Raw genomic sequence first — 23,851 nt, 5'->3', positions numbered from 1 at the left:
GTTATGAAGTTCCAAGTTCAGGACCCTTAGTGTCTGCTGGATATATTCAGAGACCTCTATTTCATTACTCTAGCCAGTGGTGGTCAGCACCAACAGAAAGCTGACAGGAGGCAAGGGACCTTGACCTTTATTATTTATGCAGCAGCTGAAAATGGTTGGGTATGACCATTATCCTGAGGAATTAGTGCAGTGAGGTCCTGGAGCTGAGATCATTGATCTTCCTTTGTGCTCAGCATGACTCCAACCTAGTGAAGAATTTTCACTCGATTTCTATCGACTCACTCAGTTTTGCAAGAGCTCTTTGATGCCAGACTTGATGTCAAGGGCAGTCACTCTCATCTCACCTCTGCACTTTAGGTCTTAGCTGTATTGGAACAGCTCAGTGTGAGGCACAGTTGGTTCTGGAACAGAGATCTATATTGCTACCGCTGGAATGTTGCCAGTGCCAAATTCTTTGCAGTATCCAGTGCCTCTAGCCATTTCTGTACCATGTGGAGTGAATCAAATTAGTTGAAGATTGATATCTGAGATGCTGGGAAATCAAGGAGAGGCTGAAATGGATCATCCACTTGGCACTTTTGGCTGAAGGTGGTTGATCTAGTGCAGGTCTAGAATCAATACTAAAATTTTCTGCAATTGACGTCAGTACCAGGGCATGAGCAGCATGATCGATACCCCCGTTATCGATCTCTGTATATATGCAAGTTATACCAGATGACCCCAATGTTGATACAAGTGCATGTCCAAGATCAGTCCTGATACTCACTGCATTGTGGCTCCAGGGGTGGTACTGATCTTCTAGTAATTAAAACAGGTACACTTCCAGGAGAATTACTGCTATACATGTTGGCCTCGACCAGAATTAATATCCCTTTTAATGGTTCTGATTGACAGTCATGTACTAGTTGCGTATATGTACTGGTCTCCTAACCATACACATCCAAATTCATTACAGATATCACAACTGAGATCAGTGTAGATCCAGGATTAATATTATTAACCTAGCAAGTAACATCTAATCTGGAACCAGTACTGATACCACGATCTCAGCCTTTATGAGTAGAGGAGCAACAAGGTGATTCTGTGTTAAAGACTATAACTTATGAGGATAGATTCACTCAACTGCTCTTGATTTTATTTCAGAAATAAAAATGTTGAAAAACCTGGATGACGTTGATCAACACAGAGTATTTATAAAGCTGTGAACATGGGACCGGAGCCTGCATAAAGTTAATAGCAGGAATGGAGCCTTGAGATTGCTGGAAAATTAGAGAATGACTCTTGTAGGAGGACAGCAGAGTTAAGAAAGTATATATCCCATGTAAAGATTGAGAAGACTGTGCAGTATTGTAATTAAATTATTAGGCTGTTTTGCTCATTGAATAATTAATCCTACATTACATTATTACAACACTTTTAAAGAGTTTCATTGGCTATAAGGTGTTTTTTGTCAAGTCTTTGTTTCTTATGAATCCAAATTACGAAATTCCCATCTTCCTGGAGTGCGTGTGCAACATGTTCCTACAATTCAGTAGTGAGGGGGTGGAGTGCCCTTCCTGCAACAGTAGTAGACTAGCCAATTTTAAGGAGATTTAAATGGTGATTGGATAAATATATGGATGATATTGGAATAGGGAAGGTTAGATGGGCTTCAGATCGGATTCACAGGACCTGGACTGCGTTGTATTGTTCTATGTTCACATGAAGCAGACATTGCAACTGAGTCAGCTCCTTGATTGTCAGGATTTTGAAGGAAGCCATGGTGTGCTGTGTTACTACTGTCATTGTCCACAGTCAATTTTACTTTTTGTACTCCCCTAGTTTAGTAGAAGGAGCCATACAGCTCGGCCTACCAGAAATGTCAGATAGTATCAAAACTATATTGCCTAGAACTGTTGATTAGAGATGCATTCTGCTTAAAGGAATGGACACATCTACTTGGCCACAAAAGAAGGTCACTGCGTCCAGAGGCAATATAGCTATTACATCTGCTTTAAAAGGATCTGCAGACAACACGCAACATAACATGGCACCAATTTTAATCATTTAGCTAACTATAGCTGCCAGATTTTATGTCAAGCTTCATCCAGTTTTGTGCAGAGGATATGAGCAGAATCAATAGGTTCCCAATGTTTTACACAAGAGAAAGGAAACTTAATTTCCTTTCTCACCAAATAGTAAAAACAAAATAATGGGGCTGTCAATTCCTGATTTTCAGAAGCAAAATGATGACTGATGATACCCACATTTCTATCCAGTTCTCCAGCCATAATGGCTCATATGAATATCAGAAGGGTCCAATTCGATCAGTGCATAACTGAGAAATGAGCACCAGCATCAAAGGGTCTACAAGTGCTTCTTAGGCTTCAAATGAGAGCAGTCATTTGAACCTGGAAAGCAAAAGGGGCCTTTTTCAGCCTTAACACCCTGACAGAACTGATGGCCTTAGGAAGTAAGTCAACCTTTTCCCATTTCCCTGTTTCGCAACTGGAGTATTGTTCCATGTGCTATCCCAGACATCATTTGCTCCTCAAACATTTACTTTGTGATCCACTTTGTTTTGCCAACTCTTTTCTGAGTTAATTCTAGTGCCAGATTTAATCCTAGCTGCTAGCCAAGTTTAAAGAAAATATGATGGCTGCTTCCAGAAGATCTGTTCAGGATTTGTGCAATGTAAAGAAGGGTTGTTCCCTAGTCCAAGACTGGAAAATGTAAGCAAGTCTTTCTGTTCCACCTTTCTTGTCAGACTATCTACTTTTGAAAAGTATTCCCTTCTGTACAACACAGCATGGCCTTGCTTCCTGTCTACAATTTTTGTGTTTCTTTCACAGGAGGAAGGTATCACTGATTAAATCAGCAATTGTCACCCATTCCTTTCTTAGAAAAGTGATAATGAATCTTATGAACATGACTGTTAAAGTCCTGAAGGTGTAGGTAGACACACAATGTTGTCAGGAAGTGGGTATTACGTTCAGCAATTTCTCTTGTCATCAGCAAAATGGAGCAAGCAACGTCATCCTATTTTTCAGGGTAATTACTGTGTAATTCTTGACCAAGTTTCCTTTGTAATAATGCAGATGACTTGAGCTTGAAAAATAGCATTATGCTTGACCATGGCACAAGAGGATCTGATCTGGCAACTAAGAGGTTTGGTCATGAAAAATCTCCCAATGGAGACCGCTAACTCCAAATTGGAATAGGTTACTAAAGCATTAGAGTCGAATCAGCTTTAGTTATACAACACTTGGCTGGGAGGTGTAAAATCTAGATATCCCAAACATCTTGACATTAAAAGCTAAAAATAGCTAATTGCTTACAATAACTGAGAGCAAACATATGGACAACATTCCTTATGATGCAGAGAGAGTTTCTGCAGGAGGTGCAGTAAAGGAGGTTCCTCATTTGGAACTAAATGTCAAAGCATTCTCCGTGTTCCAGTCCCACCCTCCCCCAATACAAGGTCTACATGTAAGGATATAAGTTGAAAGCGGAGTCTGTGCAATTTGAATTAAGTTCTAGGCATGAAAGATGCTTGCTGTTGTTGTGACAAAAGCAAACTTAACTATTTTTACTGGTATTCTTTATAAATGTCTTTAAACTGTGGAATAGTTTTAAATAGAACATCTGGTCTATGTAAGTGTTCAAGTACAGAAAAACAAATCCATTCAGAGCACATTAGGTGGAGCACTTGGGCACATTCCATTACCCACCGCCAGGGAAGGGAGGGGGAGATGAGTATAGGGAGGAAATATCAACAAAATCAAGTACAGCTATATTTTCAAATGTTCACATTGTTGCCAATGAGATCTGTGAGGTGGCTAACATTCAAATATAATTGATTTCATCAGGTGGAGAATGCAGTGAAGGACGTATACGATTTTCTGTATGAAGATTTCATGAGAAACAGTTCGACTAATTCAAAACAGGATTTGATGGCCATTCACTCAACTGTAAGTACTCACTTAATCTGTTTCTACTGTCCCAGATGTTTGTTATAGAAATACTGACTGGGAATGTTAAAATATTGCAGAAATCTGACATGAAGACTTGCATTTATACTGTATCTTTGATGCAGTCAAATATCCCAAAGTGTTTCAAAGTAGTATCATCAAACACTTGGCACACAGTCACAAAAGGAGATTCAAGGACTGATGACTAAAAAAGGCAAAGTTTAAGGGGCAACCAGGGTATGGAACTGGGCAGGCTAAGTGAAGGAAATCTAGAGTGTGGTAGCTCAGCAAGTGGAAGAATTAAAATCAGAGAAGTTCAAGAGGCCAAAATTGAGGGAGAGTTATAAAGTGGGAGGTTTGTGGGCTGGAGGAGGTTACAGACATGAGAAGGGCAAGACCACTGAGATATTTGAATAGGATGAGAAGGGTTGCTAGACTGGAATTCAATGTACATTGGTTCACAAGGTGATAGGTAATTGGGACTTGGTGCAAATTAGCATTCAGGCAGCAAAACTTTGGACAAGCTCAGGTTTGTGGTGGGCAGAAGATGCAAGGCTGGCATGGAAAAGAGAGAAATAGTCATGTCCAGAGGTAATAAAGGCATTGGTAAAGTTTTCTTTATCAGATAAGCTTAGGTGGGGTGGAGGTGATCTTTGTCATGGTGGTGGAAGGAAGAGATCTTGGTGATGGAGGACTTATGTGGTAGGAAGCTCACTAAAACATTAGAGGTTGATGTTGAGGTTGAAAGTGGTATATATTTGCCAGAGAGAGATGGAACAGATGACTAGGGCTATCATCTGAGGTAGCAACCAAAGACGTGGTCTTCTCATTATTTATTTTATGTTAGTTTCAGTTTACTTAGCATTAGATGTTGGTCAAATGGGCGACAAATGAGATGCAATAAAAAAGTTGAGAATGATGATACTGAGATACATTCCGATCTGGTCAACATACATATGGAACCAAAGAAAACTGTCTATAAAGATGTAGTGCTCTCTCAGATGTGGATTTGCCCTTTTCAAATGTCAATTTGAATCTGGAACCAAGTCAAGGGAATCTCCAGATGTCCTGTGTCTGTGCCGGCTGTTTACTCTATTTGATGATGAACAGAGACAGGTATTCACAAAACCGCACAATGTTTTTCAGTTTTAAAAATGGAATTTTATAGAAAGTGAAATAAATGTTTGAGAAATGGGATTAAGCTAGAATCAGAAATATCAGACAAAATCTTAAAATATGTACGTTTTAAAAGTGTTTCATTGTGGAGAAATTTGAAGTTCTACAAATATAAAATTGACTTTCCAAGGTCAGAGATGTTTTTATTAGTTATGCAGTTAGTACAGTTATGCATTTATTAGTTATGCATTAATTATGCAGTTAAAGCCCAGTTACACCTCATGCAACATGGTTTAATTTGTACAGAAGGAATAATGGCATAAAAGGGTAACTTTCCTTCAATTCAGTAATTTACTTGATTGCCATCTATGGGCAGGGGGTATCAATGCTTCATGCTGAGTGGAACATCGCTATCAACTCTGGACACTACACTGCACATGTGCAGATTCCAGAAGTTGCATCACGAGTGCAAAACAAAGCCATTTTTTCCAGAAGGTAAAGGCCTTAAAGGGCAGCTCAAAATAAGGTCCTGGTCAGTGCTGATGTGGCAAAGGTCTCAATGCATATTTTGAAAATGGATTCACCCTGCCAATACACATTGCTTAAGCTCATGCATAGTTAGGTGAGTTAACAGTGATAAGCATTCACACTAATGCAGAAATGTTAACACAGCATCAGAAATTTTCTAAGCGGTGAGAAAATTCATAAAGCCGAAGTACAAAAGGATCTGGGAGTGCTAGCCCAGGCTTCTTTAAAGGTTGACTTGCAGGTTGAGTCCATGGTTAAAACAACAAATGTAATGTTGTCATTTATCTCAAGAGGGTTGGAATGTCAAAGCAGCAATGTGTTACTGAGGCTTTATGAAGCTCTGGTTAGGCCCCATTTAGAATACTGTGTCCAGTTTTGAGCCCCACACCTCAGGAAGGACATACTGGCATGGAGCGTGTCCAGTGGAGACACACATGATCCCTGGAATGGTAGGCCTAACATATGATGAATGCTGAGGGTCCTGGGCTTGTATTCATTAGAGTTTAGAAGGTTGAGAGAAGATCTAATAGAAACTTACAAGATAATGCATGGCTTAGAAAGGGTGGACGCTGGGAATTTGTTTCCATCAGGTGGGGATACTAGGACCCGAGGGCACAGCCTTAGAATTAGAGGGGGTCAATTTAAAACACAAATAAGGAGACATTTCTTCAGCCAGAGAGTGGTGGGCCTTTGGAGTTCATTGCCATGGAGTGCAGTGGAGGATGGGACGTTAAATGTCTTCGAGGCAGAGATTGATAATTTCTTAATCTCGCAAGGATTTAAGGGCTATGGGGAGAGTGTGGGTAAGTGGTGTGGAAATGCCCATCAGCCATGATTGAATGGCAGAGTGGACGTGATGGGCCGAATGGCCTTACTTTCACTCCTATGTCTCATTGTCTTAAATTCACAATACCTCAAAAACTTGGAGCATGAGTTTAGGAATTCCTGGCATCTATGCCCTGTTAAATATAATTTCGTCCAAGTTACACACACACACACACACACACACACACAAATAAATCTTGCATAAGGAACTGGACATACTGGCTGAACTGAACCATATAGAGTTCCAATGGGTACTTGGAATACTTTCACTTCATTCTCACCTGCATCTTTGGCCATTTTCTCTGTTGTGGAAATTATAAATTGCAAGTTCACAATTGTCAAAGTGAGAGCCTATCTGGCCTTCAACCTATCTTTAATGCTGCTCATTGAAGGATATTATTGAGCAGTATCTGTTTCCCTATTATCGTTCTGTTATTGACTTATAAACAAAGGTGGAGAACAAAATAGAGCAATGAAGAGTAAAACAGCAAGCGTAATAAACTATGAGAAAATCAGATATTAATAATGGCCATTAATGTCTGTTTATAGGTGTCACATATCTTATAAGTCTCTGAATGAGACACTACCTTCACTGAGGAAGTTCTGGATGAATTTTGCCATCTTGAAAAGTTCAATCTGTAATTATCAGAGCAACTCAACTTTACTGTCTCAATCAACTTTCAAGCTGAAACTAGAGGTTTTTGGATGATTATTCAGAGCTGTGTTCTCTTGTACGAGCAGTCAGTATTTTTAAAACTGGGAGTTCAGTCATTTTGGATGACCCTGGGATGTACATATCTCTCATTTTACTGATTTCTACAAAATTAAGGGAGAAGTAGATGGCATCCATGTCGTCTTCCATGATTAAACATGTTAAATTCCATTCTCTGTCTCTGTAAGCCAGTGTGGCATATGCAAGTAGATTCTGATGACAGTATATGTCGAGAGCAACAGTTGGCTGTTAGAAGACAACATATTGGTCAGATGCACAAATATTGTGTCCTGTGGCTTTTCTACAGTGGTTTAGGAAAGGAAAAATTTGTCTGGATGTTTTTTCAAACTTCCTCCCTGAGAATGCAACATAAACATTGAAGTCGTGTGTTCTGGGAGAAACCATGCAGAGTAATTAGAGTTGGTAGAGGAGGTCATTATGGTTTATGGCAACAGTGAAAATTTGTTAGGATTCTTTGTAACTGTCACATTCTATTTGACGACTAAGGGAGAGGAATTTATTTCTTTCCAATAAAACAAACAGTTTGCTTGAAAGTTTGATCCTGGACTACAATGTGGATGCCATCTATTTTTCCCTTAACTTTGCACAAATCAGCAACATGAGAAAACTGAACAACCTAGGAGTCATCCAAACATTTATAGGAACGCTTATCTTTTTATTTTATTGGCTAGCTTTCTCTTGTACTCTTATTTTCTCTTTTTTAATCCTTCTTTGTTTTTTTTAACACCCTGCCCAATTATCATACAATTATATGCTTATTCGTTTAGTTTTATACTGTAATTAATCACAGATTGTGAGTCACTTGGAATTTTTTAACTGAAATTTACCTATTCCCACATACTCTGAAATACCACCTTAAATGTTTGCCATTACATCTCTATTCATCTATATTTTAACATGATTTGCCAACTTGCTTTAGCCATCTCTTTTTACATGCACTTATATAAACTTCTTATTTAATTTTTTTTTACTGACTTACTCCTCTCTCCTTTAGACTAAATATAAAATACTTTAATATTATGGTTGCTGCTACCTTGGCCCCCTGATTATGAGATCATTAATCAATGGCCATGTTTGCTGCTACCAAGGAGCAGAGATATAGCAGAGAAATCTAAGAAATAACTTAAAATAAAGAATGATTTAAAAAAACTAACAAACCTTTAAAAATTAAAATAATATAGTAAAAACATATAAAGAGGAAAAAAAGTAAATAAAGTAGTGTTTAAAAAAAAATTTGAAAACTGACTTTATATTGCACATATGCATTTAAAAACAAAGTCAGAGATGGGAATGTGCAGTTGAAATGTACCATCAGATAGTGGATGTCAGCAGACACTCGTAATCAATCCTATCTTGTTACACAATACCAGGTCGAGTGTAGCCTGCTTTCTGATTGGCTCCAGAATATTCCATTCTAAGAAACAATCCTAAAAACATTATATAAACTCCTCATCCAGGCCAACTTTGCACCTCTGACTTTGAGAGTTCTCAGGAAGGGTCACTGGACCGGAAATGTTAATTCTGATATATCTCCACAGATGCTGCTAGACCTGCTGAGCTTTTCCAGCAATTTTGTTTTTTTGTTTGTGACTTTGAGAATCTTAGTTTAAATTCATTTCTACTTCCATAGTTATCTTTTAGAAAAGAACATGGTGCCAATTTGATTCCAGTGCAGACTGTCCCATTGGTCCAGATCACACTTATCAAGATTAGAGTGGTGCTGGAAAAGCACAGCAGGTCAGGCAGCATCTGAAGAGCAGGAAAATCAACGTTTCGGGCAAAATTCCTGATGAAGGGCTTTTGCCCAAAACGTCGATTTTTCTGCTCCTCGGATGCTGCTTGACCTGCTGTGCTTTTCCAGCACCACTCTAATCTTGACTCTGATCTCCAGCATCTGTAGTCCTCACTTTTGCCCAGATCACACTTGCCCTAGGACTGGTGCTAGTGTGCCACTCCCACAGCAGTCTTTGAGCCACACATTCATTTCACTAATCCATATTGCCTTATGCCAATTTGAACTTTCCACAGTAATAATGGGAGTTGAAACCCAATTATGTGATTGGACCCAATCTCCTTAATTAAAGAAGAATCTCAAAAGTGTTTGAGAGGAGAGCTGGATAAAATAGAAGATAATGAAAATGCATTGGAAAATCGGTTTGTATGTCAAACAGACAGGGTTATAGTTCCTCTACTACATCCCTCCCAATAAAAACGTAGACTAATGCATAATGAGAACAATATGGAGGTTTAGTGCATCATATTTTTAAGTTGCATTCAAAGTTGTCTGTGGTTAGACACCACTCAAACGTTAAAGGAATGGGAACTATTTCTAACTGTCATAGCTATGGACTTGATGGAAGCACTTGTGAGGCCTGCAACTATGCCCTCTATGGATATCATTTGCCCTGTATAGCTGCAGTGATTCAGAGTGAATCAGTGTTGTAAATATTAATATTGTGCTAGCCTTCAGAGCAGAGGAATATAATAATTTGCAGCACATTTCTCTTATTCAGTGACATGTTCATGGCAAAAAACAGATCTCTGAGATGCCCAGCTAGGAATGTCTTGTTCTGTGACTATAGCGTCAGAGTCAATGGCAGGTACTTGACAGAATAACTTCTTTCTTTCTATAAATCATGGAGTGCACTTGTATCCCTTCAGAGGAATTACTGTCTGTAGCGTGTTGCTTCCTGTAAGTTAATTTGTTGACATCATCAATACTATGGGAATGTGCAGTAAACAAGGGATGGTGAAATGCAAAATTGGCACCCTCCACAGCAAAAGAAACAATTTCCATAAGCTGAAAGCCTTTTCCTAAAAATACACATTTTTACTGAACAACGGATGGTGTAACTAGCTTCAAGGATCCAAATTCAGCATACCAGTGACTTGGCAGTGAGTTACCATTCCTTTCTCATAGCACCTCATTAACATAAATGTTTTGCAAGAAAATTGCTGGTGAGCAGTATAATCATCTTTTGTTCCATTGTTCTGTTCATTGTAAATTGTGGCATATGGATCCTCGACACGCACGCATACACACACCCTAAATCCTGACCTTTGCTTTCCAAATAGAATGGCCTACTTGACCACCAGGACTTTGCAATTGCAGGTCTTTTATGTGCAGTTGAGATGGCTTTGTTGGTAAATACACTGCACTGTATGGCATGAAGACATAGATGCCAGAAGCTCCAAACTCTATCTCTGGACCTTGCTGAGTAAGGAATTCCAATTAAGAATTTACTGTAGTTGGAGTAGTAGAGCTGGTACTCATGCCCTAGTTAGGAAAGAATTGACTAGAATTCAAATGAATGTGTTGTGTAAGTGTTGAAGCAGGAAGTAGCTATGTCTGGCTGTGATGCTTTCAAAATATGAATATCTTAGTAATTCTCTGTGTTTAGTTATGAAGACCTAGGAGAGGTACCAATGCTCTGACAATGACAACAACAAAGTCAGATCTTCCAGGATTAGAGAAAAGGAAAATGAGGAAATTAGGGGGTAAAGGAACTAAATGCTTTCAAATCTTTTGATTCTAAAGCACCAAATAAAAGTTTAGATTGTATCAATGAAATTGTACACAGATAGAAGTTATGTGGACCTGAATCATTAGAATATATACAGCTTCACTTTTAACATGGAATTTAATCATATTTCTGAATTCATATGTTGCACAAATCTCAGAACTACTGAAGTTGTAGTATTTTATCATGAGGCGTAGCTAATTAAACAATCCTTTTTTATTCTCTTATAGTTTTTTTGCTGTGGAAAAAACTCAACATTTAGTCACTACAACAGTGTGGAGAATGAAACATGCTTTGCAGAAGGTACTCATCTAAAGGTATGGCAAGAACTATAACTAAAGACAGTGTTAAGGATTTGGTGTATGATTACAGACAGTTATAGGGACCAGGTCTGAGATTATAGACAGCTATAGGGACCATGTCTAGGATTATAGTCATTTATAGAGACCATGTTCCAAGATTATAGACTGCTCTAAGGAACATGTCCAGGATTACAGACAGCTATGGGGCCATGTCCAAGATTACAAACAGTTAAAGGATCCATGTGCAGGATTACAGACAGCTGTAGGCACTATGCCTAGGATTACAGATAGCTATAAGGATCGTGTCCAGGGTTAGAGTCAGCTATGGGGTCATGTCCAAGTTTAAACAGCTACAAGGACAATGTGCAGGATTACAAACCACTATAGGGGACCATGAACAAGATTACAGACAGCTGTGTGGACAGTGTTCAGGATTAGAGATAGCTTTCGGGACCATGTTCTGAATTAGGGACAGCTGTAGGGACCACGTGCAGAATTACAGATAGCTGTAGGGACCACATTCAAGGTTAAAGACAGCAATAGAGATTATGTGCAGGATTACACACAGCTAAAAGGACCATGTTCAGGATTAGAGACAGCTGTGGGGATCATTGCAGGATTATAAACAGCTATTAGGACCATGTTCAGCATTAGATCTAACTATAAGGACTGTGTGCAGGATTACAAAGAGCTATACATACCATGTTCAGGATTGGAGACAGCTATAGGAACCATGTTCAGGATTAGAGACACCTATAGAGACCATGAACAAGATTACAGACAGCTATAGGGACCCTGTGCAGGATTGCTGACAGCTATAAGGACCATGCTGATGATTACAGACAGCTGTAGGGACCTGGTCCAGGATTATGACAGTAGGAACCATGTTCAGGATCACAGACAGCTGTAGGAACCATGTCCAGGATTAGTGACAGTAATTGGGTAGGGATCAGATAATTTCACACAGCTATAGAGACAGTGACTAGGACGGGAAGCATAACATTCATGATTAGAGACAGCAGTTGGAGATTGTTTAGGATTGGAAACAGTGGTTGGGGCCATATCTAGAATGACAGTCAGTAGTTGGGACCATGTCAAGGATTAGAGACAGCAGTTGGAACCATGCTAAAATAATAGGCAGTAGTAGGGTCTGAATCTAGAATAACAGGCCATTGTGGGGTCTGGATTTAGAATAACAGGCAGTAGTAGTGATTGTTCGCATGATCAGAAGCAGCTGTATGGACCAGGAGAAAGCAGGAGGGAACACGTTAGGATTACAGGCAACATGAGGGATCGTGCCAAGCAATGTCCTTAAGCACTGACTATTTCAGAGTATGTGGGAGTCGTGGGAGGGAAATTCAATTGCTTGAGTTGAATTGCAACCATGTAGGCAAATGTCAGTTATGTGGCTGCCTACATAGGCTGGGAACTCCTGTCTTTCCCAAGAGAACTTATTTTTGTAATCCTTAACCCTTTTACATGGCAACACATATAGAAAAATGTATTTAAGCTTAGCTTTAGTTTGGTTGCAAGATCTTCTCTGAACATTCTAACTCCCATCCTCTAGTTCCTCACCTTTTCTTGGGCCCATCTGGATCTCACTATGCAATACCCACCTCCAGTTTAATGCTAGGTTTTACTGACGATTAGGAACCAAGAATACACAATATAAATCCCCCGTCCCACAACAACAGGAAGTTTTAACCCAGACCAAAATCACATCCTTCCATCTTCTCCAAAAACTGCCACAAACTATCAGGATCAAGCATACACTTATTCCAATGGTTAGGGCTTAGTCCTATGTTAACCTTGGGAGTCATAGCCTTCATTATATCAATGAACTAACATTCTAACGAGCTGAATAACTAGGGAAGAAGGTGAAACTAAACAGTTGGGGAAGGGATAAAATTTAGGAGAATATTGTAAATCAAAGATTAGAGACAAGAGATAATAGACAGTGAAAAAGAAGGAACAGTGTTTTCATCTCAGCTGATGTTATTACTAAACAAGTCAGATCTCAGCCTGAAATCTGATAGTTCAGACAAATCTAATGATGTGTCACTGGACTCACATTAAATCTGTTTTTCTCTCAACAGATGCTGCTGAGTTTCTCCAGCACTTTCTGTTTTTCATTAAATAAAGGGTTATTAATTTATACAGCAAGAGAAGAAAGTACTGATGTCTATGATGTATAAATGGTGTCCTTTTTCAAGTTTTGCATCATACTCTTGATGAGTGAAAGAGGGAGAGCTTAGACTTCTTGTCTCACTGTAGAAATGTTCAAGTTCTGTACTACCAAGCAATTATATTTATACCTGAGCAATTGTTGTATCTGTTTTGAGCAGCCTGAAGAGGCCAAATGGTCTATTGTTCATTCATAAATTTGATCTGCAGTGACATTGTTGTGCAGTCAAACTTGTCAGCTGTTCTTCACATAGTGACATCTCAGAAACAGTAATGAAATCAATAACCTTTTTGATGATGATGAATGAGGGACATGTGTTGCTCACGTTACTGAACAGATTATTCTCTGCACAGTGTTACAAGATTGCTATCAGACAGCTTTGGTTATCCAATGTTTAATAGCTCACACAAAGGATAGCATCTTTTGGAATAAAGCACTCCCTCAGTACTACTTCGGTATGTTAATCAAGATAATCAATTCAGATCATTTAGTGGAATTTAAATTCACAACATTCTGTTAACACAATTGTCGATGCCCAAAATCCTAGGGGAAAACTTAGGAGAACTGAGCATGGAAATGCAAGAACTATAGGTTCCAAGTGCAACAGTGGGGGTGATGAGCACAAATGAAATTAGGAGCCTTCCCAGAAAGATAGTTGTCTGATTGCACCCAAAATAAAATTTGGACTTTACTGCACTTTAGCATCCTGGCATTCCCTCTCTGTTGTGCCCATGATCCCTTTGCTCCTCTACCCAGTTCTCCACTCTCCTGACTGAAAAAAATGCCCCCAATTGCACCAGATGAACAGCAACCCTTTCTTTTGGCTTCTGCCATCAAATTGTACAGCTCCACTGCCTCTACCATTTGGTGAGAGACCTACCTAGACCACCAAAACCAACCTAACTTTATCCAGCAAAGTTAGCTTATTTGTGTAGAAACGTATTGATAAATATTAAGCCCAGCTGAGAATGAAGGCATTGCTTCTGCTGTAGTGGCTTTCAATTGTGAGTTTTATAACCATGTGTTTTGTCCATTAGGATTGTCTTCAGGCAGTGGAGAATCGGATCACTAGCTTTATGGTTATCATTGAAGTACTGACGCTATTTGTGGGAACTATGACGGTAATGTCAATCGAGGACTACATTGCAATATCAATTTGATGAACGTCTTTGATACGTTTAAGATATTTTGAAAAGTGTAGGGAATTTTGCTAGGGGGACAGAACTTAACGAAAACTATATTTGAAGAAAAATGGGTTATTATTAAGGTTACTACTAATGTGCAGGATAACTACATGCTAATGACTATTTCTGTCTGTGTAGAAAGTATCATTAACTGTCATTGTTAACAGAGTAAAATGAAAAATATAAACTCGATAGGATCTGTGGGAAACCACTTGGATGAATAAGAACCCCTGGAATTTTCAATTCTGAATCACTTTAAAGGGTGATATTGAATTGATCAACTGTTTTCAACGTACATGATTTACCTCCCTATCAAAGTCAATTGCAGATTTAGAACTCACCCTCATATCCCATTTCCAAATATACTACAGGCGCTGACTACAATTCCTCATACAGATTTCCTATCACTGAAGGCAAGAAATCACTGCTTCATCTTTGATAAACAGACTGGTGTAGAAGCTTAATTGTTAACAGGGAAAATATTTAGAGTTTTTAAGACGTACCATACTACCTAGCAAACACTGCGTAGAAGTTTGTATCATTTGTGTGGCAAAGGATGGTATTAGAATCAATGGCTATGTCGGCCATGTATCAGCTGAGCAACAATGTAGTACATCCATAAATGCCGTGCAAATCACTCATTATTTTATGCAGAACCTATGTGATTGCTGCCTGTTCATTTTACAACTGAAAAAGTTACATTGGCAAAGTCTCTGCTCAACAATACTGTTCATCCAAACATCGTCTGATTTCATGGGTAGATCTGTGTGTATCAGATGCCTCCTGTAGCTCTTACCTTGTTTTCTAGTTAAGGCTATTTAAGGATCACAGCTTAAATGTTGCTATTACTTAAAATAATACCCTCAACAACTTATTGTGGAGGTTCAGCCAAATATATTATTACTGTTCTGATCCATTTCAGCTGTGATCTGATTTAATGGCAAAACATGCTTGATTTGCCAATGTCTCCATAATTATAATTTGTCATAGATGACTTTGGTTATCACCAAGTGACTGTAGGCACAGGGATCCTGAACCATGGCACACTGGTCTGTATATTGCCAAAGTGATTTTACTGTGCACATATCTATTTACAGGAGAAAGTGAGGACTGCAGATGTTGGAGATCAGAGCTGAAAATGTGTTGCTGGAACAACACATGTGTTGCCGGAGTGGGGGTGGGGTTGGAGAGGTCACTCCGGCCTATCACCCTCACCTTAACCTCCTTACACTTATCGCATTTCCAATGCCCCTCCCCCAAGTCCCTCCTCCCTACTTTTTATCTTAGCCCGCTTGGCACACTTTCCTCATTCCTGAAGAAGAGTTCATGCCCGAAACATCAATTCTCCTGCTCCTTGGATGCTGCCTGACCTGCTGCGCTTTTCCAGCAACACATTTTCAGCTCTGATCTCCAGCATCTGCAGTCCTCACTTTCTCCTGTAAATAGATATGTGCACAGTAAAATCACTTTGGCAATATACAGGATCCCTGTGCCTACAGTCACTTGGTGATAACCAAAGTTATCTATGGCAAATTATAATTATGGAGACATTGGCAAATCAAGCATGTTTTGCCATTAAATCAGATCACAGCTGAAATGGATCAAAATAGTAATAATATATTTGGCTGAACCTCTACAATAAGTTGTTGAGGGTATTATTTTAAGTAATAGCAACATTTTGTTAATTGCTGTGATCCTTAAATAGCCTTAGCTAGAAAACAATATAAGAGCTACAGGAGGCATCTGATACAAACAGATCTACCCATGAAATCAGACGATGTTTGAATGAACAGTATTGTTGAGCAGAGACTTTGCCAATGTAACTTGTTCAGTTGTAAAATGAACAGGCAGCAATCACATAGGTTCTACATGAAATAATGAGTGATTTGCACAGCATTTATGGATGTACTACATTGTTGCTCAGCTGATACATGGCCGACATAACCATTGATTCTAATACCATCCTTTGCCACACAAATGATACAACTTCTATGCAGTGTTTGCTAGGTAGTATGGTACGTCTCAAACTCTAAATATTTTCCCTGTTAACAATTATGGGCGGCACGGTGGCACAGTGATTAGCACTGCTGCCTCACAGCGCCAGAGACTCGGGTTCAATTCCCGCCTCAGGCGACTGACTATGTGGAGTTTGCACGTTCTCCCCGTGTCTTCCGGATTTCCTCCGGGTGTTCTGGTTTCCTCCCACAGTCCAAAGATGTGCGGGTCAGGTGAATTGGCCATGCTAAATTGCCTGTAGTGTTAGGTAAGGGGTAAATGTTGGGATATGGGTGGGTTGCGCTTCGGCGGGTCGGTGTGGACTTGTTGGGCCGGAGGGCCTGTTTCTACACTGTAAGTAATCTAATCTAAAAAAAAATTAAGCCTCTACACCAGTCTGTTTATCAAAGATGGACCTGTTACACTTTTCCAGCAACACATTTTCAGCACATATCTATTTGCAGTAAGTATTTCTTTTCATCATCATGCAGGCCTATCTAGATACTGGTTGAAAAACTCCATTGTTGGGAAACAGCAAAGCATCTTGAAAGTGCAGTGTATGCATACCACTGTACTAGGTCCAGGATGTGAGGACCCAAGGATTTGATGATGCAAGTTAGTTTTCTTAATATGGTATCACATAGACAGTATGTTTAAAATGAAGGCAATCACTACCAGCAAAAGCAGCAAACTGACTAAAGGACAGAAAACAGATAGTTTAAATTCTGATATTTCCTGGTTACCAGTGTTTGTAATTTTACTGCTCTTGTCCAAACATTTCTGTACAGACATGATGGGATGAGTGGTGGTGTCCTGAGCCAACCTTTGTGCAATATACATTGGCTGGGCAGCTGGTTTGCAATGCAGAGTGATGCCAATACGTATGGGTTCAATTCCCACATCAGCTAAGGTTATCATGATGGACTATCCTTCTCAACCTCCTGCTTGCCTGAGGTGTGGAGACCCTCAAGTTAAACCACCACCAGTTATTTGTCTGTAATGAGGGAGCAGCCCTATGGTCTGGTAAGACTATGGTGACTTTACCTTTAATTTCCATAGTCACTTTACTTGGGAGCAGAAACTAAAATATTAACATTTCCAGAAGACACAAACATGGAGTTGTGGTTGACTGAAAAAAAAAGTCTAAATGGCTTAGACAAAGGTAGGCAAGTATGCGTAAAATGAAATGGGAGGTCATACAATTTCAGACAAACTAAAAAGAAATACACACCAAACAGTAAATATTTAAAAAATAGTTAAAGGGGATGCATTTTTAAGTGGAAGGATTTTTATAAGTAGTGGCAATTTGTTCACCATTATGGAAGATTTGAACACCAAGTACTGGAGGCCACAATTAAGAGGTTGGGAATTGAAAAGGAAATAGGATAGGACTTAAGACGGTTTTTAAACAATTTCATAGTTAATTATTGATATTAATTCCTGCATTTCTGTTGTCATTCCAGGTTTATGGAATGATTCTGACTGCTTTCTTCTGCTTTGCTGGTTACTTTACTGAGGATTGGCACACGAAAGGCAAGTACCAGATGGCAAAGCAGTAGTGAGCACCAAGCTGAAATCAGAAACTAGGCATCGGTCAGCCAGGATGAGACACCTGTGAAGTGAGGGTTTTTTGGATATTGTGAAAGATGTCACTTCTCAGAGCTCTGAGTCTCTACACTGAACATTCTTACTTTTTCATTCTGAAAGAAGGCAAATTAATGCATATCTACTTCACACCAATCTGTTGTGTGCTCAGGTCAATCCCCTCCTCACTGCATTGCGCCTAAAGATTCTGCTTCTAAAGATTCCTGAGCTTTGTTGTTGTAACAGGAATTTGTGATTTCTCTTAAAGTACAAATTTTGAAACAGCAAATGGTGTTAAAAATTAACAGCAGGAGCCTCAGCAATTTTTACTGGGATTGGCAGCTGGGATGAGGGAACATATGAACATAAGAACAGAAGTAGGCCATTCAGCCCCTTGAATTTGACTATACGATGAGATCTGCTATTCAATTAAATCACTGCTGATTTATTTCTCAACTCCATCTACTTATTTTGCCTCTGTATCCATTTGTTTTATTGATGAATTTTAGCCAGGCAATTTCAGAATAAATTATTAATAAAGCTAAAATCAACTACTTTTTACGGCAGAGTCTTTCACATTTCTGTCTCTCTTTATGGAAGAAATATATCTTAACTTTTTTCATGAATGGTCTTGCTTCAACTTTAATGTTTTGTTCCCTTGTCCTAGACCGTTCAGTCATTGAAAGATGTAGAAGGCTGATCAATGTCAAGATTGGTCCTCTTCATAATAGCTTGTGTGGGAGGGTGGGAAGAACAAGCATCTCAGCTGAAGAAGAGGTGGGGTAGAAGCTGGAAAGGGGAATTATATTAATGATCAGAAAGAGCAGCTAGATTGATGGATAGATATTAGGAGCTGAAAAAGAAACTTGTCTTTTTAAAATTCTTACAAAAATTTAAGCTGGAACAGCAAGTAAACAGCCCCATTATCACTGCTATGCAATAGAATTTGGTAGTAATGTTCAACTAACCTCTTTGAAGAGAAGCCTGTGTGTATTAATCAGTACCTGGAGTTGCGGCCTGCTATGTGATATTTTTATGTTATTCAACGACTATCACTTCCTCTTCTTTCAAGACATATTGGGCACCATAATTTTGGTGTCTGAACAAAGCATTTTTGTTACCATGTATCTTTACTATTAGTCCACATCTCTCAGGCCGCCCATTGACTCATAATGGCTTTTCAGTCTTATTCCCATTCCATTGCATCTCACTGAGGCTATATGCTTCCCTTACATGTCACTAACATTCTCACTAAGCTGGAATGTTTTGTTCTGCCTTTAATTGAAGGGAGTTCTCATATTGTTGTCATAAAGAGTTAAGTTCGGCTTGTTTGGAAATTAAAATGTTTTACTGTTTGGTACTCATTGTGTGACTCACACACAGGCAGTGAAATGACATGATTGACAGATGAATAGCACTAATGTTTAACAAACAATATAACTTCTGTACGATGCAGCCTCCACTGATGAAAGGATGAATTATACAATGTTCTTAGCTCCTTCAGATGGACTCTACTGAAGTGAGAGTCTGTTTGTTACATTTAAACACGGTACTAAGACCTCATCCTCTGACTCAATAAGCTATTGCCAGCAATGATCCACCTGCATGGTATTAAATAAGGGATGCCAAACATGTGCCAGGATTAATCCATTAAATGCTAGATTGGAACAATTGATGTGATGCTTCATTTAGCCCCAGGTTGATGAGAAAAAGTTACTACCCCACTCAAAATCATTATTCATTACTGGATTATGCATGTGCAGACCTCAAAAACAAAGAAAATAGGAACAGGAGTAGACCATTCAACCCTCGAGCCAACTCCACAATTCAATATGATCGTGACTGATCATCAAGCTCAATACCCTGATCCTGCCCCCACCCTCAATATCCCTGATCCCTTTAGCTACAAGAGTTATAACTCTCTTCTTCTTGAAAACACATAACGTTATGGTATCAACCACTTTCTGTGATAATGAATTCCACAGGCTCACCATTCTCCTGGTGAAGAAATTTCTACTCATTTCAGACCTAAAAGGTTTACCCTTTAATCTTAAACTATGCTGCTGGTTCTGGACTCCCCCAGCATCACAAATGTTCATCCTGTATCTGACCTGTCTAGTCCTACTGGAATTTTATAGGTTTCTTTGAGACCACTCCTCATTCTTCTAAACTCCAGTGAACATAATCTTAGCCAACTCAATCTCTCCTCATATGTCAGTCCTGACCTCCCAGGAACTAATTTGGTAAAGCTTTGCTACATTCCCTCCGTAGCAAAAACAACTTTCCTAAGACATGGAGCCCAAAACTGCACAGTATATTCCAGGTGTGGCCTCTCCAATGTATAATTGCAATAAGACATCATTGTTTATGTACTCGAATCTTCACACTATGAAGGCCAACATACATTCTTTACCATCTCTTGCACTTGCTCAGATATCTACTGTCTGCAGAAATTGTTATCACCGTCAAAGCAGAATTCTCCAGATATGACAACATTCTAAATATGCAGCCTGATTATGGAATAGCTGCTGAATAATCAGCTGCTGGTCCATATTTATACATATGTGCTGCTTTAGATATGGCACAGGAATTCCCTTAAGAAAGAGCGAACCTGTATTTATCTGAACCTTTCATTCTCAGGATGTTGCAAAGGACTTCACAACCATTCAAGGACCTTGGATATGTGGTCCTTGTGATTACATTAGTAAAGGAAAAGCAATCAGTTTGCACACAGCAAAGTTGGACACACTGCAGTGAGATAAACAACTGGATTATCCACTTTTGAGAGAGTTGATTGAAAGATGTTGGCCTGTACATCTCCTATTCTTTTTCATGTAATTGTCTGTCATGGAATAATCTATGTTCAGATTAGGAGAGGCAACTGATGCTTCTGTTTAATATTTCATCCAAAAGACAGACGTTTCTACTGTACAGCAGTGTGTCTCCCTCTCAGGATTGCACTGACTTCTCAAGTCAGAGTAAGTGCTCATCTCTAAAGTGAACTCACAAATTGCTAATTCAAAGATGAGTCTGCTACCAGCGGGCTGATGCTGATATTTGTAGAAGCTGTGGGAACTATTTCTTCAACAAGATGTTTGCCTGAATATATGAGGAATAAAAGCTTATCATGTACCATAATTGAATGGTGGCGCAGACTCTGTGGGTCAAATGGCTTAATTTTGCTCCCATGTCTTATGGTCTTATGATATTTAAATGTCTCCATAACTTTAACAAATCTAGCACATTACAAACAAAAAATTCACTCAGTGTGATTGAAACAGAATCATACAGGCAGACTGGCAAAATACAACACCAGCAATATACAAGTAAATACAACTTTGGATAATTAGATCCAGCCAGCAAGACCAGAAAGAGCAATGTATAAGCATAAAGTCAAACTTCAGTGTAATAAAAGAAATTCAAAAACTTTAGAGAGAATTCCATGCAGAATGACAACAGGAAAATTTCATAATACAGTACTAGGCAGGCTGGATATTGATGTTGTAAAGGAAATCATCCACGAGCTCAAAATGGCAACTCAGGTTTAATTATGAGCTTTTGGGAAGCCCTGAGATAGTTGAATTGTGTCACCTTTCCAAACTGCCTCTGTTGCCAGCCAAAGAAGAAATTAGGGTAATTGCTCAACTTATTGAATAATTGATTTGTGACTTTGACATGAAGGGGACAAGCAAACCATCTGATCATGCTGATGTTACTAACGTTAATCATACAAGAGCTTTATGCACAGGTAGCTATTTATGAGAATTTACAGTGACTGGGCCTGACTGACATCCCACCAAAACAGGCAGTAAAAGGCAACTGGCTAGCTTCACTCAGCTTAGATTCATTGGGCTGTGTAGGCTGGGAACATATTGCACCACAAGTGGAGATTTTTAGGCTAAAAAGGTAGTTTCAGCTACATAATAAACAACTCCTCTATAAAGTGAATAAGCTGGTTCACCCATTAGTAATTCAGAACCCTGTGAAAACTAAGCTTAACATATAGGTACTCGACACTCTGGATATTATGAGTAGAGCTGATGTGCATCATAATAAGTCATGTCTAAACAAAATATAATTATTATATTTTGTATTAGCTTGTAAAACAGGAACTAGATAAACTGCAATTCTACCCTGTGCACCCTTCAATCCAGATAACTGTCCAGTTTTGGAGCTGGCAAAAGATAGCCCCTGTATTTTGCCACTTACTATGCATAGTAGAAGGTGTCCCTATCTTTACGATCACTCAGAGAGTCTCGCGAGGTTTACAAAACTTCTGCAAAGATTGTGATCTTAATGCTAACAAGCACATTTGTGAAAAATGACAAGGGTTGATAAGGTATTTAAAATCTATTGATAATTAAATAAAAATGACTGCCAATAATGAAAACATTTTCATTTACCTGCACCATTCTGTGTCCAACCAGTGCTGAAACATAGAAACAGTCACCAATACGTCCAAGGCATCATCTAGTTGTTGAAGTGTAGGGGTGATTAATCAACATCCAAAATAAAACTGCAGTAAGATTGCCCTAATAAATCAGTTTCAGAATTTAAAAATGTCATGTCACACTGCAGGTCACTCCACCACACTATGCACTATCACACACATTTGTACACATGGACACATATACGCTCTTTCTCACATACGCACTTGCGCATACACACTCACACCCTCTCGCAGGGAAATACTTTTTCACACTCACGCACACTCTCTCTTAAGCACACACACGCACACACCATACACACACTGTCACACACACACATACATATATAATCACTCATATTCGCATAAACTGCCTCTCAAGCATACTCACAAACACTCTCTCTTTCTCTTAAACTTTGGAAATGAATCTGGTCTGACATAAACACAGTCTTAAAACAAGGCCTCACACCTAAAATACATTTTCTGACCTTTATAATACCTTCACTAAAATGGAGGCATGGAGACATTTAAATATCATAAGACCATAAGATAGTGATGATAAAACCTTCAGTTACCTTGGGGCAGTGACTTGAAAGAAATTCTGGGATTTACATATTAGTCAATCAAAACCTGCATCTCCATTCTTACAGATTAAAGACTTAGTAGCCATCTGGGTTTGTTCAATATAGCCATGACTCTTTGATCTTTTACTTACAAATTCTGTGCCCAATGTATTCTTTCTCACTAGTTGCCTGAGGAAGAAGCAGGGCTCCAAAATATTGTGGTTTCAAATAAACTGTTTGACTATAACCTGGTGTTGTGTGATTTTTGGTTTTGTCCACTCCAGTCCCCAAAACTGGTATCTCCACATCATTGAAAGATGTTTGAGAGAAAGAGGATACAGAAACAGAACAGAGGAGTTTTGAGAAGGATAGACACTAGTAAAGACTTATTGGCTGAACAACTCACTGCATTGTAATGTCCATATATTTCAATAATCCTGGTCATTCTTATGTGAACCATTTCTGAGTTCTTTCAGAGTAAGGCAATTAAAACAGAAACCCTTCTTCATAACTGGCTTTATCATTGGCCTATACCATGTCAGCATAACGTTTTCTGTGTTGTAGTCTAATGCTTTCCAAATGTGACCACCACATGAAGCTACTTAACAGCTGCTTCACAATGGTTAAATATTTTCAGGGCATCTTCATTGATTATTCCCAAATGTTTCTCCTTTCAGCTTCTGCCAATGAAGACTCATTCATTTTCTCCAAAAGCATGTCCAATCATTAGCTACATTCACAGATGACTCCTATTTCAGTATCAAATACACATACTGTTTTCTGAGCCATGTACATTGCTTTGTTGATATTAAAATCAAACTGCTTTGCTGTATGAAGGACAGAACAAAAGGAAGACTGTTTTTACATTGCAACAGGGACTGCATTTTAAAACCCATTTCACTGTGTGAAGACTTTGTTGGGACTACCTGAGGTTATGAA

The 23,851-nt window shown here is 38.9% G+C and overlaps 1 protein-coding gene across 1 annotated transcript in view; it reads left to right on the top strand.

The window, feature by feature from the left end:
* The window catches only part of LOC132824391 (tetraspanin-32-like), a 75,370-nt gene extending 52,211 nt beyond the window's left edge, over positions 1 to 23,159 (top strand). The window contains exons 5-8 of the mRNA XM_060838813.1: positions 3,849 to 3,950; positions 10,904 to 10,990; positions 14,198 to 14,281; positions 17,803 to 23,159. Of these exons, the coding sequence (XP_060694796.1) occupies positions 3,849 to 3,950; positions 10,904 to 10,990; positions 14,198 to 14,281; positions 17,803 to 17,898 (369 nt within the window). The 3' untranslated portion in view covers positions 17,899 to 23,159. The remainder of the gene's footprint in view (positions 1 to 3,848; positions 3,951 to 10,903; positions 10,991 to 14,197; positions 14,282 to 17,802) is intronic.
* Positions 23,160 to 23,851: the final 692 nt, after the last annotated feature.

Source organism: Hemiscyllium ocellatum, chromosome 18 (assembly GCF_020745735.1).
Source record: "Hemiscyllium ocellatum isolate sHemOce1 chromosome 18, sHemOce1.pat.X.cur, whole genome shotgun sequence".
NCBI lineage: Eukaryota > Metazoa > Chordata > Chondrichthyes > Orectolobiformes > Hemiscylliidae > Hemiscyllium > Hemiscyllium ocellatum.
This window is presented reverse-complemented; position numbering and strand designations above follow the sequence as displayed.